Here is a 16,144-nt window from a genome sequence, read left to right as displayed (position 1 = left end):
AACACAACGATGCAATGCCCCAGAACACAGACATCCGACGGGGCGGCACTGCTCTTTCTGTCAGGTCCGACGGAATTGGCACGGGGCCGTTCTCGAAGTCTCTGGAATCGCCGGACGATCACTCTGCATTGGATAGCCCATGAGGAAACAGGTGACCTCTTCATAGCATCTACGGATCTGCGACGAGGTCCAGCGGCCTCTGGCGAATTTGCGAGCTTCCCTCGCCACGTGACCGATGTGACACGCGGAAGCGACCTACATATTCCGGTTATGCACGGCGGGAAGCAAACATCACATATGGGGCCGGCCTAGGGCCCATAACCACGGTTCGCTCGAAGCTTGGTGATCGATCCGGTATCACCTCCGGCGTGCGACGGACAGAACGCTACTTTAGACGTCTTGAAGCAAAACACGGTCCGAGATTCCCAATGCATAGTACTCGCCTTCTCCGGAATCATGTTGCAGACGACAGGCCGTCGCTCTTCTCCAGCGGCGCACAGCATGCCCCCCAGTGGTGGTCTAAATATCGTTCCGTTCAGGGATTGCAGATCGGTCATTCGGTAATTCGTGGCCGAGGCAACGTCAGCCCCGAGATCATCCTTCTTATTCAGGGAGTTGATGGCAGTTAGCTGCAAATCCCGAGTAAGCAGTGTAATTGAGTGTATTCCAACGGCCTGGTGCCGGGGAGCCGGAATGCCCTCCACCTCCACCCCCTTGCGGGCCTTGGGTCTGAATTGCACGCTAGTGCCCAATGCCTGATGCACAATGTTGGACGCTCCTTTGGGATTCACTTATGCTCGGTGGGATAAATCAAGCTTCATCGACATACTTACCTGAGAAACCGACGCTTGGTGATACGACTCAGTATTTGGCATAGCCTTCAACTGACGATGGATGAGATGCATTACGTCACCTCAGAATCTTCAGAGAGAACCCTTTCCATATGCACAATGGTCTGAGGCTAAAAAAGGCTCGCAGTCTCGTGGTAGCGAGTCTCGAGTATCTCGGCGAGCGCGCCGTCCTCTGCCGTCCTCGGATGACGATCGACCCCGAACCACGCCGTAAACTACGAGACTGCGAGCTGGTTTTTCTTCTTTTCCACCAGCACAGCGGCGCGAGAGAGTTCATTTCACGAGCCCCTCCCTTTTGAAGGGTGACTCGCTTGTGCAGGGCACCCCATCTCCACTCCCACGCCCTCTCTCTTTGCGGTCTGCCTCGCCATCCGTTTTCGCGCGAAATGAGGTTTCTGCGGCGCAGCAATGTCGCGAGGCTGGGCGACGCGATGATGATGTTGGTTCTTGCCAAACGACCTTGAGGGATCGGAGGGGGCTCCGGTGAGGTGAGGCGTGTGTCGTGTATACTTTAAGGATGGGGAATTGGGGAAAGTGGTTGGTTCGAGGTTGGGAGCGGTGAAGAAACGATCTAACAAGTCACCTCTGGTCGGCCCTTTTGGGGCATTCGGCTGGGGGAATCCCTTGATGAAGTGATTTGTGAGTGATGAGAAATGTTGCGACGCTAGACGTAACTTTTGGACAATCAACATCTGTCCGGTAGACCAACTAGGCCGGTCCCTTCCCCCTTTCCAGGGCGACAGGTGACGATGTGACTGCGCATTTTCCCAAAGACCGAATATTCTGAGCCGACGGGGTTCGTCATTAGTCGGTTCGTCCGGTACCCAGGTGACGACTGCTCGTTTCCCTCTGAAGTATCTGCGATGCAAACTATAGTCCAACAGGTGCCAGAGCTGAGAAATACGAGGTAGTCCGATATAAATGCCGAGATTTGCGTTGGGTGTCGGGAGGGAGAGCGCGGCAGTTGCACTTTCTCCTAACAGTAGCTGTCACACGAAGTGACCATGAATACACACCCCTGAATATCTCGTCGGCATTCGGGCGGCCTGATGATAACCGCCGCAGACAGCTTTTGGGCTATCTTGCTTAGGTCAATATAATGTGGTGTCATCATGACTCTCTTTCTGTGAGGAAGACGGTTCGAACGTGCGACTCTGACATGACAGTTTGGTGGTGTATCAAGCAATGATGTGGAAAATCAAGTTTGCAACGTTGCTCCATCATCTCAGGTTGCGACATGTCAGATCACAGCCTTTTCAAACCCCTACGTCTAAGACGGGAAACATTGAGCTTGAAGACCAACGGATTGTTCTTTTTCCTTTGAGCCAAGCAAAACTTATGTCATTCATTCACGGCTCTTGTTTAAGCCGCGTGTGTGATATCATGCAGTGTCTGACGACTTGTCGGAAGATTCAATCGTAACTTTGGCCTAACGTTGTCTTCGGATGCCTGGAATGACCACGTCTGCGACAAAGCGGTTTCTGTCCAAGAGCCATCGCTCACCCAACGTCGTGTCTTTCGTCTAAATGGGCTCAGGGGTATCAAATCATCATCTTGTTGTCGTCGTCGTTGGAACATCGAAAAAGCCAGTTGTGTCCATTACGGAAGTCTTCTTTTGTGCGACGCTGGTCTTGAGAACCTGCCATTTCCTGAGGTCGATGGAGAACATTCTCACCTTCAATCTTTCGAGAATGACTGTTGCTTTTCTGAAACAGTTGTTGTTCTTTGAGCTTGAAGAGGGCAGGTCGGCGATGGCGAAATCCCAGAAGCTCGGGCATTACCCCTGAAATCGGGCAAGCCCGTTGGTACTGTCTTGACCGAACACAGTGTAGAATAACACGAATTCTTCCAGCTTCAGATGTTTGTTGATGTTTCTGTCGTCATTGTTTTCAAGCTCGATGCTACATATTTCTTAGTCTGAAGAATTCCCTCGCGATCCAGTGTCATTACTGCAGACATAGCGCGCTCAAAGCCTCAGCACTTCCCTCGCAAGACGGACCCTACTCTCAAATACTTTGAAAAGACCATCGAAATAACAGCCGCTAACATGAACCCTCCAGCAAAGATCCAGGTCCCTTGAAACTCCTTTTGAACATCCGCAACCAAATCTCCCCGATGCCGTTGCGCAGCACCTCCGATGGGGTTGCCGATCAGCGCTCCGATGCTCGCAATCGTGTACCCCATGCCCATCCTCGTCCCGTAGTCGGCCATGTCGTCCGTAAGATTCGCAATCGTGGCCGGCGGCAACGAGACCATGCCCCCGGACACGAACCCGTAGACGATGGACACCGCGATCAGACCAGGCAGGTCATGCGCGAAGCGCAGGAGAAATAAGATAACGGCAGATCCAAGGCAGCAGGGCATCATGATGCTGATACCGCCGTATTTGTCGGCAAGCCAGTTGGGCGCGAGACGCCCAAAGAGGCTGGCTGCGTTCATCGCGCTGAGGATGTAGAAGGACGTGGACTCGTCGACGCCCAGGCGGATGGCGTAAGCGTCCACGTAGAAGAAGGGGATGTACACGGAGCCGATCATCAGGGCGAAGGCTGGCATGTGTTAGGGAAGGTATCGCGATGGGATGCTCTGACAGAGACCTACCGACGCAAAAGGTTACGTAGGGGACGTCATGGAAGTGCTTCAGCCGGAAGAGAGCACCGCGGCGCTTGCGGTTTGGCCGAAGACGCATTACGCCGATGCATACCATGAGACTTGCCGTGACGATGAAGGCAAACACTCGGACGGCCCAAGGAAAGCCGATTGAGGCGATGAGACGTCTTTCCATGATGGGATACACGACGCCAGCTGTATCAAAGTAAGACGATAAGTACCAACCATGCCAAAGGTGCACCTACCCAAGCTGCTTCCTGTAGCCGCGATTCCTGTCGCGACCATCCTTCGCTTCCGAAAGTACAGCGGAATCACGGCAACGCAGGTCAATCCCAACAGCCCACTGCCGATTCCCACGCAGAAGGCCTGCGCCAACAGGATCTGCCAGTACTTCGTGCACAAGCTGAGCATGAAGAGACCCAGGGACGTCATGGCGGTGCCGCAGACTAGGATGAAGCGAAGATATCCCGCGTCAAGCAGCCAGCCTGCGCAGACCCCGATCAGCATCATGAGGAAGATTTGGATGGAGCCGATCCATGCAATCGTCGAAGGGTTGGTGTCGGGCAGGAGTTTCGTGGAGTAGTATGCCTGGAAGACTCCAAAGGAGTTGGAGAGACCCCTGATGTTGTCAGCGTCCTTGAAAGTTGGCGTTGAAGTCGACTATGTATAGAGGGTTTGCTGTCTTACCATGTGTTGGCAAAAAGGATCCAACTTCCCAAGACTTGAAGCCAGGCGACAGCACCGTGATCCATCTGAAGTTCCTCCTGATCATTCTTATCTGAGTTGTGGCTGCTAGCGTCAGATACTTTCTGTGCTTTCTCGCCGTCCATCATGACCGTGACGGTATCTATGTCTTCTGGACTTCTTAACACTGACATCTTGAGCCGGCTGTTTTCGACGTTTCAGCGGGAAAGGAGAACGAGAACATTTCAGATGAGCGTGGATGCCGATTTCGTTTTATATTGTGCGATGATACAATAGCTATTTTCCGCCCAACCCCTCGCATGGGATTTTGAGCCGAGCATGGCATTTTTGAACCGAGAAGTCAGTCCGATGTGTCTCCACAACCAAAGTCCCCCGACAGTGGGCCAAGAATATGACAACATCACGATGACCATCGACTAACCAACGAGACACTGCATTGCCATGCTGTTCGCAGCTTATTGAATGGGGTCTGCTGCTTCCGCCGGCTGACTGTGGGGTCATGGAGCTCTACAAGGCGTGCTGTTCTGCACGATCTCCCTGATGCAGGCGTAAAACTTCTTTTCTTTCAAACGTAAATCCCCTGTCGCCTGGTGGACTACCTAGAGCGATATGTACTACAGCTTGCGGTCTTGTTCGATCTGGTTTTTTTTTTTTTTTTTTTTTTTCCTTTTTTTTTTTTTTTTTTTNTTTTTTTTTTTTTTTTTTTTTTTTTTTTTTTTTTTTTCCTTTTTTTTTTTTTTTTTTTTTGGGAATGTAAAGCTTCTGAGAACCGATGAGAAAGCCAAAAGACTTTCAGGGTCCTGTTTGTTTCGACGGGGGTGGAACCGCAGACCCCTGTATAGCCCGAAGGTTAGGGACTGAGGCAGGGGTTCGAATCCTACGAAGCCGTGAACTTTGAGACCCGATGCCGAATCGGTGGAATGCGATGCGCTTGTTCGTAACGGTTAAGGGGATGAATGTCTTGAAAAGGTATTTTTTATATATAAGTCAGTAGCAATTTAAATTCATGTGATCAAATGAATAAGGAAATTTTGAGAGGGGGAAAAGATTGAGATTTTGAATAGACCAATCTGTGGGGAGGAATGGGAGTTTAGGAGTGTCGGCTTCGGCTCCGGCTCGACGAATTGGGTCAATTTTCGGGAACGAGCAAAGCAAGACAAACAAACCTAACTGGAATGCAACGAAACCTTCTCTAAATCAAAAAAAGATTGCACAAATTCTGATTCACTCTGGACATCGCGCACTCGACATGCGGCATCAAAACCTCGAACCTCGTTCGGGCGGACGTGGCGCGATGGATACTGAGCTACGCGACATAGGTTGCCAAACGGCCAATGACCTCAACAGATCAGCTGGGTCCAGTCGCCCGGCTAGCTCAATCGGTAGAGCGTGAGACTCTTAATCTCAAGGTTGTGGGTTCGACCCCCACGTCGGGCTCAATTCCCGTCCGCGATTGACATCCAGCTTAATTTTTGATTTTTTCCCCTCTAGTATATTTGGTCCATCTGTGTTCTTTTGTAGAAATATACGATGATGCTTCCTGCTACCAACTGTGCAGTTTGACTTGTTCGATGCTACATTTTCAATCAGTATCCCCTACTAACATCGCCCTCGCTAGTTCGTTCGAGGACGTTACCTATTTCCACCCATCATCCTCTCAACAGCTTCACTTAGTGTCGTCTTTCCTCGTTGAACTCTTGAACCTTCCACAATCTCCTCAACCGCAACCCCGCCAGGCAAGAAGCTTCTCGTCATCTCCGCAAACATGCCGGCCATTGGGGGCAGGAAGATCTCGCCAAAGAACTCCTCCAGCTGAACGCCCTCGACCAGCTTCGCCTCGACGCTCGTTCCTATCCTCCCCTCAAAAATACTTCGCACATCTTCCGTCGAGTACGTGTCCGGCCCGTGGAGATCGAAGACGTAAGGATTCTCGCCGAGGGGGGAACCGGCTGCGAGCGCTTGCGCGGCGCAAGTCTTGCCGATGTCGTGTACCGAGACCTATGAAGATCATCAGCAACCATCAAACCTACCTTTGCGTATAAACCACGCTCACTCACCATGGGTATTTTGTAGTCCGCAGGCGATATAACAGAGTAGAAGCAGTGCTTCTCGCTTTTGGCAGTCTCCAGCGCCGCCGCCCAGTTCTCCATAAAGTACGCGCATCTCACGAACACAACCTCCGGCGCAGAGCCAACAAGTGCCTGTTCAGCTTCGTAATTTGTTTTTATCTCGCCCTACACTCGCATCTTAGCAAAAAAAGACCACTCTCGCCCCGATTCCTACCTGCTGCTCGTTCAGATCCCAGCTTACCGTGCCGTGTTCCAGCTGTGCCCCCACGCTTGAGATATAAATCAACCGCTTGACCGAGTCCCCAGCCATGCCAATGGCATACTTGACATTCGCCGCCATCTCTCGCGCCCTGGTCAGCGGTTTCGATTCGGAATGTAGTGGCGGCGTGATGGTCACCACTGCGTCTGCTCCGGAAAACTTGAGACTCCCAACATTCGCGACATCGCCTTTGACAGCCTTGAACCGGGGATGTTCCATGAATTCGGCTGGCACTCTTCCAATATCCCGATAGACCCCTGTCACTGTCAATTCTGATGCATCTTCCAACAACGCTCGTATTGTGGCTTGCCCAGTCTTGGGCGACGCGGGGACGACGACGATCTGCATCATGCGCACTTTGCTTGTCCGCCTTCGGTTGTGATGTGACGGGAAGAACACGCCGGCGTCTCATCGGCCATATATCACCCAATCTCCGAAATAAGCCTCACGGGAACTTCAAGATGGATATATATAAAAGATACAAGTTACTGGAATGACATCATGGGCCACGGTCTAGACGTGGCCGGGCGGCCCCGCATCGCAGTCCGTCGATGCGTCAGTGGCTGCGTTATGTTTCACGCTTAAAGCTTCACCAAAGGGCGCCTGCTTCATTGCCCAGTTTTCCTGTCAGCTGAGCCCGAAGCATGAACTTCGACTGCGTTCGAGACTCCTCCTCCACCTGCCAAAGCATGGTGGAGGGGCGACATCGGGGAATTTCCCCCCTCTGCTCTGCCGGTTCCATGTGTCGTCCCAACTTCTCGACCTATCAACCAACATAGTTCGCGGTAGAGGCCCAAGCTCTTGCGATCTTGGCCAGAGCAGCTTCGGCCCTTCCCGGCGCCGGATTCAGCGAGCTGATGCCCGTGTTACTCAACGCTCAAAGAGGGCTAGGCCGAGGGTCTGACTTGCCTTGCAGCCAAATCGTTCCGATATCGTCTCCCATGCAGCAGAGAATGTGTTTCTCTGCAGACTAGTGTTAATGAAATTCAAAAGTCACTGTCCGAGGACCGCCTCGGTTGTGCTTCACGTTATCCGTGATTTTCCCCCAAATAAGCTCATCATCGTTGACATAGCAACTTCCCACAAGAAGATGGTGATTCTCCCTTCGGCGCACGACAAAAGGCATGCGGCCGCCAAACAACACGATGACCTCGTCCCCGGGCCGCATCATCTTGGGGCCGATCCCTATGCGCCCGTCTCGAGTCACAAAGACGCGGCGGTGGTTGGCAGCAACAGCGACCCCTACCAAGAAGCTCACAAGTTTTCTGTCGCGCTCGGGGTCTCCGAACGACTCTTGCACGACTCCAGACTCGGCCAAGAAGGTTGTAAAGGCCAAGAAGTTCTCAGAAAGATCTTTGACCAGTGTATCCTGCTTTATTTCTTCGACCGACCCAAACAGGCTTTGGTCCAAGGCCATGGAGAACCCGCCATATTGCATCATCGAGGAGTAGTTGGATCCTATGGATGCCCCGAAGAAACCGCCCAAGACTGCCTTGCAGAACGCCATGTCGAGCAAACTTCCGTCGCGGTATAATGTTCCCCTCCTGGGGTTGATGGGCACGCCGTAGAGATCAAACCAGGCCTTGATAACGGCAAACCCTGCGAGCCTGGACCCGGAGACAAACTCAAATATATCGCTCATCCTTTCCACGACGTCCACATGGTATCCATCGACAGAGAGGACCCGCGGTCGCGTCGGCGCAGCTACCGCAGGAATATCGTGCAGATCGGCCAGATATGGATCAGTGCGGCCTTTCGAGTAGAATCCAGTAAAGAAGACTCCTCTAAAGACGAGACACGTTCTTCCCTCGAACCATTTAGGTACCCAAGACGGGTACTCTCCCGTCCCAGGCTCCTCGTTGTGCGAAACATGGTCAAGGACGTCCAGCACCCGCGGTGTCTTGCGGAGGAGAAACCTGGCCAAGTCGCAGTAGACCGCCACTGTCTCTCGCTTGTAGTCCGGCATCAGCGCCTTGGGCGTGCCGAAAGTGCCTTGAGGGTGGAAGTCGTTGATGAAATCAGATATTCGCTTCAACCCGCGACGGACCAGGCGGCCGCGCCAGCTTACCTGGCCACTCGCAGTCGCTGTCAAAGCCAGTATAGGATTGATTCCCTCGTCGCAGATCCCCAGCAAAGAAAATATCCTGTCGCGGTCATCGGTCGCCTGAAAGGTTCGTGTGAGTTCCAGAAGGTGCAGAAAGCCGCCCAGAGAACCTTGCACCTCTGTCTGGTACACTGGATGGTTGGGCTGCCGGACCATCAAGATATTGTTCCATAGCTCCCATGGTGCGTTGACCGCCACTTCTTGTTTCAATTGTACTAGGAATAAGGATGATGCGATCAGGTCGAAAAACGACATCTCCAAATCCTCAATCTTGGCTACGGCCCAGGTCGATACCACGACCTCTTGGACGCACCAGCAGCGAGTGAAGTACGGCCGTTGGAACACCTCATCCAAATTCGTCATGGCAGACTCAGGGATATCTTCCATCATGCTAGAGACTAGAGCCTGAAGAGTATCCGAGTCAGGCGGAGCACTATCCGCGCCGTTGCGAACCGGGTCTGTGTATTCTCTGAGTCTAGCAATCTTCTCCGCAGCTTGCAATGCTTCATGAGTCCCACTCGTCTTGAGGCCCAGCCAAACAATGACACGGGCGGCATTCTTATAGACTAGCCTCATGTATTGAACCTGACGAGCGCGCTCGTCCAGGTTCGACTGGTCAATGCAGAGAGCATCAACCCAGAGACGCCGAGCTTGGTTCGGGAAACGCAGTGACCGTAACGCATCTTCGAGGTTTGGTTTGATGGGTAATGGATGGCCGTCGAGCCAAATGTAGTCTCTCGGTTGTTCTGTCGGCTTGCCCCAAGTGTAGGACAAGGCTTCGTAGGGAGGAGCTTGCTCGATGTGGACAAGCTCTAGATGTGCCTCGAAAGGGTCTTCAGCTGACCCTGGTTTGAGTAACAGCAGCCGTGTGAAAGGCGGTGGACGATTTTGCTCAACAACAGGTGGCAGAGGCTGATAACGATACGACTCATCTTGTTCCATCATCGCAAGGTGTTGGGTATCGCAGACTTCGATGCTTCAGATCTGAGTGTTCCAGAGGTCAGCCTCGCGTCCGCTACTGTGATGCGAGTAGCTCACCACCACATCACGTGTGTTATGTTGTCGCAATCCCGTCGCGCTGTCAGATACGGGTTAATTCGTCCGGCTCTGCAGGGATCACGATGAATGCAGAGAGCAAACCTGCCACACCAAAACTCAGCCGCTCGCGCTAAGCTCCCTACATGCTGCTGCAACCTGCGGGGGTCGACCAGTCGTTGAACGACGCCAAGACCATGGAGCAGGAATGGGATTCAACCTATTATATTGAGTAATCAGTGAATGAGTATAGATTCACATCATCGTGGTGGTGCGTGACTTCAACCGTCCGACGTTCGATCCTGACCTGCACCTCCCCATCCAACGCCTGATTCTCATCCGGGTCTTTTCCGTGTCCGATTTGGGTATCATTACAGTAAAACAAGAACTGATGCTACTAATATCCGTCACACTCGCATTTTCTCGTTCGTGAAATTCGTAAACCAGGCTTCCGGCACGACTGTCCGGTGTAATGAATGTCAAGAGCCGGGGCTGCCGTGTATCCCATCGCTCACCGAATCTCAGGCTCTTTCATAAAGTCGGGAATAGGAAGGCCGGCTTCAAGTACAGAAATGTCCCAGGGGTCGGCTGGCCTTTCATCCGCAGCAACGTCCTCCATGGTGAGGTCCTTCGCATGAACTTGTCAGCCGGGCGAATTACAATACAATTAATCATACTCACGCTGTGTACAGAGACGTTGTTAGAGTCCCGTTCGCGTTCGACATTCGCGCCATCGGTGTCCGCTGCGTAGATTTTGATAGAACGGAGATGCGTGTCTTTGCCGTTCTGGTGGTTCTCGAGTATCTGCATCTGGAACACATACGACACCAGGGTGTTGCCGTCAGGACCACCGCCGGAGCCAGCGATGGGAACCAGCTGCCATCCTGAAGGTGCAGACAGATCCATAGTGGCGAATTGAATGAGATTGTTCTCGCTGGTTCCTGACTTGAAGATGATCTTGGTGGGCGTGTAGGACTCGTCCTCGTTATAGTCCACGTAGAAGCGGATGTCTCTGATGCCGACACGCTTGATGAAGTAGACGGTCAATTTGTGGGGCTGAGGCCCGTCGGATCTGCAAGCCGTCAGTCTCGTGCTGTCCTTGCCAATGCATTGCGCAGAGGGAGACAAACTGCCAGTAACTCTTAAGGCTGTCATGCCGGAGCTGATCAACGCCATTCCCCTGCTTGTGGCTGCTGACGGTGAACTTCCCCAGGTTTGAGATCTCCTTCAGGCCGGCAGCAACAGGATCGAACTCGGGTTCTTCTTCTTGCTGGCCGATGTGGTTCTCGCCGTCTTCGACACTGGTGTCCTCGGCGGAGATGTCACCGAGGTCTTCCAGAGGGCCGCTGCCGCCCTCTTCATCCGAGTACTCGGGAATCTGTGCATTTCGTAGATACTCTTCCATGCTTGCATCTGCTCTCATAGCAGCCCAGTTGACGCGTTGTGGGGGGAATGCCTCGCCGTCATCAGAGGCGTCGTCGTCTGCATGCGAGCCACCTGGGTTGAGAGATGAGTCAGCAGCAGGGCCAATCCAATGCGTGGGTGAGGTGAAGAAGAATTCGGATGTTGAAACAGGGACAGCTGCGTGACTGGGTTCTTGCTTGTCGAATCGTCCGAAACCGATGACAGGGTCGCGTCAAAAGGCGCAGCTGGTTTGCAGTTGCCAGTCGCTGCCCGTTTGTTTCTTTCCACCAGAAAGAGTAACGTAGGTATTTCCCAAGCTAGGCAGGTAGGTCCCTATTGGAGGCAGCAGAGCAAACTCAACCTCACCTGCCTGCCTGCCGTTTTCAAGGCAGACCGCCATGCAGCGAAACCGTTGCCAGACGACGAGACAAAGACGCGGCGCTAGTTTTATGACGCCGATGAGGGAGGTACCCCTGGGCTGGTTACCTTACCTGAAGGTACGCGCTGCGGTCGCTGCTGGCGCGGTGGCAAAGACGACCCTGCTTCTGTCTTGCTGCATTGATTGGACACAAGGAAACTGCCAGACCTACCATTTGGGCCGTGATTTCTGGTCGCCCTGCGATCATAATAATCGTTCATCCACTGTTCCTGACGCCCGGAGTCGAGGCCCAGGGAGCTCCGTCCGCTGCCGAAATCCTCAGCCCCTCCTGGAGAAGCATGAAGCGTTGGCCTGTTCAGAGTGGCACTCACGTTCGACCTCCTCTGGCCATCCATACCGCTGACCATTGCGAATGATGAATGCAGGGACTGATCGGGGTGCCAAATGTGATCTGAAATGGCACTGTGATGGTGAGAGCACCAGCAACGGGCACCCCGTGGGGCCAACCAAAGTCACGTGCTCGCTTGTCGGTGAAGAATTGCTCACCGAGACATCGTCTACGGTACAGCAGTAGGCTATGGCATAATACAAGGTATGAAGGGTAAGAATAGTCTTAGCGAGGTGACTCAGCGTTGCTTTAACTTCTTGAAATAGTCTCAGGGTTGCATGCGTTGACTTACTTCGCAGGGTGGCCCAGAGTTGTCGCCTGACCTTTGTCCCAGGTTGCAACATCCTAGTTCCAGATGTTGAGCAACTTGACTGACCCTGGAGAGGGTTGGCTGAGGATATCCAAGAACACTCTAGCCAGTTTTTTATTGATTGGTGGAGTTGTTCTTCGCTAACAAGCTGCAGTTCAGCTGAAAGCCTCATTTGCTTTTTGTATGGTCCAGGCCCAACTTTACCCCGACCCGTGTAAGCCATCTATTCCGGCCTTGCTGGACCAACAGCAGCTCCTTCCAATTCCGTCTCAGGATATCGCGAGACTAATGCAACCCCTCTCTCAGGTTACTCAGTCTATGGTACAAGAACTTTGCGAATTGCCTCAAACCAGCTGCATCTGTCTGACCCTGAGTTGTTGCCCAATCTGTCCACCGCCCGATCAACTTTAAGTCAACCAATGACAACATTTCAACACCCCCAAAGCAACTAGCTGGAGTCTATTCTGGTCTCAATGCCCGGTACTTTTGGCCTGGAGCCCTGGTCTTGATAGCGGCGACGTGCATGTTCCAGTTACTACACGACCCCAGACGGGCAGCTAGAATATGCAGACGATGGACGTAAGACCAGGTGTTTGCACTTTCCAGATGGTATGTTAAGGGCGTGAGGATTCACGTTGATGAAAATCTCATTCGCCAGCTCTTGAAGAGGCTAACTACCCGAAATCTATAAAAGACCGTCCATTTCCTTCCAGGAAGCCATTGTCATTCATCAGCTCAGACACATCTTTTGTAAACCTACTTGACCGTACATCACCATGAAGGCGTCTGTCATCTTCTCAGCTCTGCTCATCTCCAGCGCGCTCGGAGCCATCGACGACTATTGCACGGACAGCAATGTAAGCGGGTGAAGGTCGAGCCTTTTGTCCGCCGACTCTGACATTCTCCAGGGGAACGTCGGGACCTGTCAAAAAACGTCGAAGTGTAGCTCCCTAAACGGTCTCACCGTGAACAATAAATGCCCCAACGATCCAGCCAATGTCAAGTGCTGTCTTTACCCCGACTGCAAAACCGAAAGCGGCATCTGCAAGAAGGACAGTCTCTCCTGCCCCGGCGGCTACGTTACGTATGTCAACCGCGCGCCCTCTCTCTGTCGTTTTGAACAATCATCGACTCCAAATAGGAACCTGCTAACCTCATGCTTTTGCAGTGGCGAGTGCCCAGGCAAGGCACACTACCGCGTAAGTCATTAGCTGCATCTTATCCGCGCCCATCTGTCTGACATGACAACAGTGCTGCAAATGGGCCCAGAAGCCACCGATTTGTACCAGGGGAGACAAGGGCCGCCGCTGCATTCCCGTCGGATCGTGAACATAGAGTTGGCACAGTTATGCAAGGGAAAACTTTAGGTTATCATATTGAATTGACTACTTCTGCTGGTGTATCTTGATAGCTTCTGCGCATGTGAAGGGATACGCTGCAACGTTGCCATCGGCGGTGATTCATGTTTCAACAGACGATCTTGCCACTGCCAGTTGACACGTCGTAAGGATTGGATACCTATGTCTCAAGAAACACACATGTCTTAGCATGTGAGCCACGTTGGTGGACCTCGACTTCCATGGTGTATTGGATGTCGCGGTGAGTATTGGGCTCTGCTCCGAAGAGCTGTTCATCTTCCTCGAAACAAAAATCGAAATAAACCATGGGGAGCGTGGTAGATCTCGGAGTGTAGTCGAGGGTTTGGTGCGCGGTGTGCGCGCTGTACATGTCACGGAGGTTGGTTCACAGGACACGACGCGGGACGTCGGTCAAGCGAGCAATTACATTGCATTTTTCCTGCCAGTAAAAAGAGAAACTATGCCCATCCAATGATCAGACCATATAAAACCCCCAGGTCCATCCCATAACGCCGGCCAGAGAGATCAAGGTATCATACAGCGCATTGAAGAAGATTTTGATCCACATGAGGCCCAAGGTGCCGTCTATGAATAAGAAATGCGACGCCGCTTCTGCTTGGTCCCTTCCTAAGCACCAAGAGAGCTGCGCTTCTTCTTCAGCTTCTTCTCCTTCTTGGGCGTCTCGTCGTCCTCGTGCTTGCGCTTCTTCTTGCTCTCCTTGACTGGCGTCGCGTCGGCCTCCTCGCCGTCCTTGCGCAGCTTCTTGAGCTCCTTCTTGCTGAAGACGACGGGAGAGCCGTCCTCGCCGAGCTGGACGTCGCCGCGCTCGAACTTGCGCTTGAACTTGGACACGCTGATGCCGGCCTCCTCGGCCAAACGCTCGTAGTCCTTTTCGCTGAGCTTCGCGGGGGTGCCCTTGACGGTCTTGTTCTCCTTGACGGGGGTCTCGGCTGCGGCGATGGAGACGCGCTTCTTCTCCTTCTTCTCCTTCTTCTTGTCCTTTTTGCTCTTCTTCTCCTCTTCGCTCGCGTCATTCATCTCCTCATCCTCGTCTTCGCTGTCGGCATCCTTCATTTCCTCGTCAACGACCTGGATAAGCTTGCCGTTGGTCTCGACACCATCGGCGTCGGCGTTGTACTTGCGGCTCTCCTTCAGGCTGAAGCCACCAGGGGTGGTGAGCTGACCGTCGGGGCCGACACCGACACCCTTGGGCAGGAGAGGCTTGCCCTCCAGTTTGCGGAGGAGGTTCTCAAGCTTGATGCGGTTGGTGAGGCCGAGGATGCTTCTCTCCTCCTCATCGTCCTGGTTCTCGGTATCGCCGAGGGCATCGACACGAAGACCGAGAGCAGTCTTGGCGGCGAGCGAACGGGCAATCTTTCCCTTGTTCTTGCCGGTGGCCTGGCCGACGAGGGAAGAGTGGTAGATGATACCGTACTTGGGTGTGTCGTGCTTTGTCTTCAGCGCACGGAACAGGGCCTTCTCAGCACCGAAAATCTGGATGGTGGAGGAGGGAGCCTTGGCCAGGTTGATGAGGGAACCGGCGTGGGCAATCAGACGGGCACCGACGAGGTAGCCGACCAGAGCGGTCAGGTTGGGAGCGAGAGCGCGCATACGGGTCTCAAGGTAGTTGGAGAGCTGAGCGCGGTACTCGGAGTAGGTAATGGTCTGCTGGGCCAACAGTTGGATGTTGTCCAAATCTTCAGGGGTGATCTCAGTTCCCATGGAAATCTCTGCAGCAGTCTTGACAGGGCCCTCGAGCTCCTCGGGGAGGATGTCGGAGAGGTCGGTCTCCGCGAAGTTTTGACGCATGCCAACAGCGACAACAAGACGAGCGTAGACGAGGTTGTCGTTGAGGATCTTGGCCAACTCGGGGAAGTGCCAGCCGTACCATTCCTTCGTGCGCATGGCGTAGACGTTCAGCTCCTTGTCGAGGTCGTCCACCAGCTTGATAGCCTGAACAACCATCGCGTCGACCTTGTCGGCGGAGAACTTGAGCTTGTGGCGGGAGATGGAGTGGGACAAACCGAGGGCCATGCGGTCCATGGTCTCGGTGGTGAGGCCAGGCACCAAAGAGGACATGTTCTCACGAACAGCACGGAAGAGGTCCAGGGTGACGGCGTCGGAGACGGCCTGAATGTTCAACTCGGGGAGCTTTCCGATCGCAGTACCGAGCTTAATGTCGGCCACAGCGAGCGAGGCCTTCTTCTCGTCCTTGATCTCCTTGAGCAGGTTGGCGAGCAATGGGGGAACGCGACCCTCCTTGAGACCAGCGGCTTCCTCGACGGCGACGGCGGAGCTATCGAACTTGACGAAGGACTTGAGCTTGAGCCTATGCGACGGTCAGCTTTGCGTCCTTGTTTCGCAGTTGTGCGGCCGTTCTTCGCGGTCTCCAGCCCAGAGCTGCACCGCGAGGCGCGCCTTGGCTGGTCGGCGAGGGACGGTTAGCCATTGGCTTTTGTGGACGCGACTTACATCTCATTGATCTTCTCCGAAGAGGTAGGACCAGAAGTGAGCTCATCGCGCTTCAGGAGCTTCTTGTCAGCAGCCTTGAACAGACCGTAGCTGTGTCTCGTGTTAGCTTGCGGGTGTCCAACGCCATCTTTTTTTTTCGTTCTTGTTGTAGAAAAACTTACCCTGCCGGCGTTTCGGCGAGAACGAAGAGAGACATTGTGAAA

At 53.4% G+C, this 16,144-nt stretch overlaps 5 protein-coding genes across 5 annotated transcripts; 1 reads left to right on the top strand and 4 right to left on the bottom strand.

The window, feature by feature from the left end:
• Positions 1 to 2,825: 2,825 nt before the first annotated feature.
• On the bottom strand, positions 2,826 to 4,336 carry GCG54_00002807 (Fujikurins efflux protein; the record flags this gene model as incomplete). The annotated part of the gene is made up of 4 exons (XM_045402890.1): positions 2,826 to 3,397; positions 3,450 to 3,653; positions 3,704 to 4,077; positions 4,146 to 4,336. The coding sequence occupies 4 exons, from the start codon at positions 4,334 to 4,336 to the stop codon at positions 2,826 to 2,828; spliced, it is 1,341 nt and encodes a 446-aa protein (XP_045264621.1).
• Positions 4,337 to 5,795: 1,459 nt separating this feature from the next.
• Positions 5,796 to 6,839, bottom strand: GCG54_00002806 (uncharacterized protein; the record flags this gene model as incomplete). Its single annotated transcript, XM_045402889.1, has 3 exons — positions 5,796 to 6,161; positions 6,221 to 6,397; positions 6,447 to 6,839. The coding sequence occupies 3 exons, from the start codon at positions 6,837 to 6,839 to the stop codon at positions 5,796 to 5,798; spliced, it is 936 nt and encodes a 311-aa protein (XP_045264620.1).
• A 522-nt stretch (positions 6,840 to 7,361) lies between these two features.
• GCG54_00002805 (Anaphase-promoting complex subunit 10) lies at positions 7,362 to 11,820 on the bottom strand (the record flags this gene model as incomplete). The annotated part of the gene is made up of 7 exons (XM_045402888.1): positions 7,362 to 7,454; positions 7,606 to 9,440; positions 10,044 to 10,090; positions 10,146 to 10,258; positions 10,312 to 10,702; positions 10,761 to 11,127; positions 11,811 to 11,820. The coding sequence occupies 7 exons, from the start codon at positions 11,818 to 11,820 to the stop codon at positions 7,362 to 7,364; spliced, it is 2,856 nt and encodes a 951-aa protein (XP_045264619.1).
• A 1,067-nt stretch (positions 11,821 to 12,887) lies between these two features.
• GCG54_00002804 (uncharacterized protein) lies at positions 12,888 to 13,440 on the top strand (the record flags this gene model as incomplete). The annotated part of the gene is made up of 4 exons (XM_045402887.1): positions 12,888 to 12,968; positions 13,020 to 13,195; positions 13,280 to 13,310; positions 13,363 to 13,440. The coding sequence occupies 4 exons, from the start codon at positions 12,888 to 12,890 to the stop codon at positions 13,438 to 13,440; spliced, it is 366 nt and encodes a 121-aa protein (XP_045264618.1).
• Positions 13,441 to 14,096: 656 nt separating this feature from the next.
• Positions 14,097 to 16,137, bottom strand: GCG54_00002803 (Nucleolar protein 58; the record flags this gene model as incomplete). The annotated part of the gene is made up of 3 exons (XM_045402886.1): positions 14,097 to 15,798; positions 15,942 to 16,031; positions 16,103 to 16,137. 3 exons carry the CDS (start codon positions 16,135 to 16,137, stop codon positions 14,097 to 14,099), a joined length of 1,827 nt encoding a protein of 608 aa, XP_045264617.1.
• Positions 16,138 to 16,144: the final 7 nt, after the last annotated feature.

The sequence above is a fragment of the Colletotrichum gloeosporioides genome (assembly GCF_011800055.1).
Source record: "Colletotrichum gloeosporioides strain Lc1 chromosome Unknown consensus_42, whole genome shotgun sequence".
NCBI lineage: Eukaryota > Fungi > Ascomycota > Sordariomycetes > Glomerellales > Glomerellaceae > Colletotrichum > Colletotrichum gloeosporioides.
Note: the sequence above shows the minus strand (reverse complement) of the source record. Positions and strands in the feature narration are given on the sequence as shown.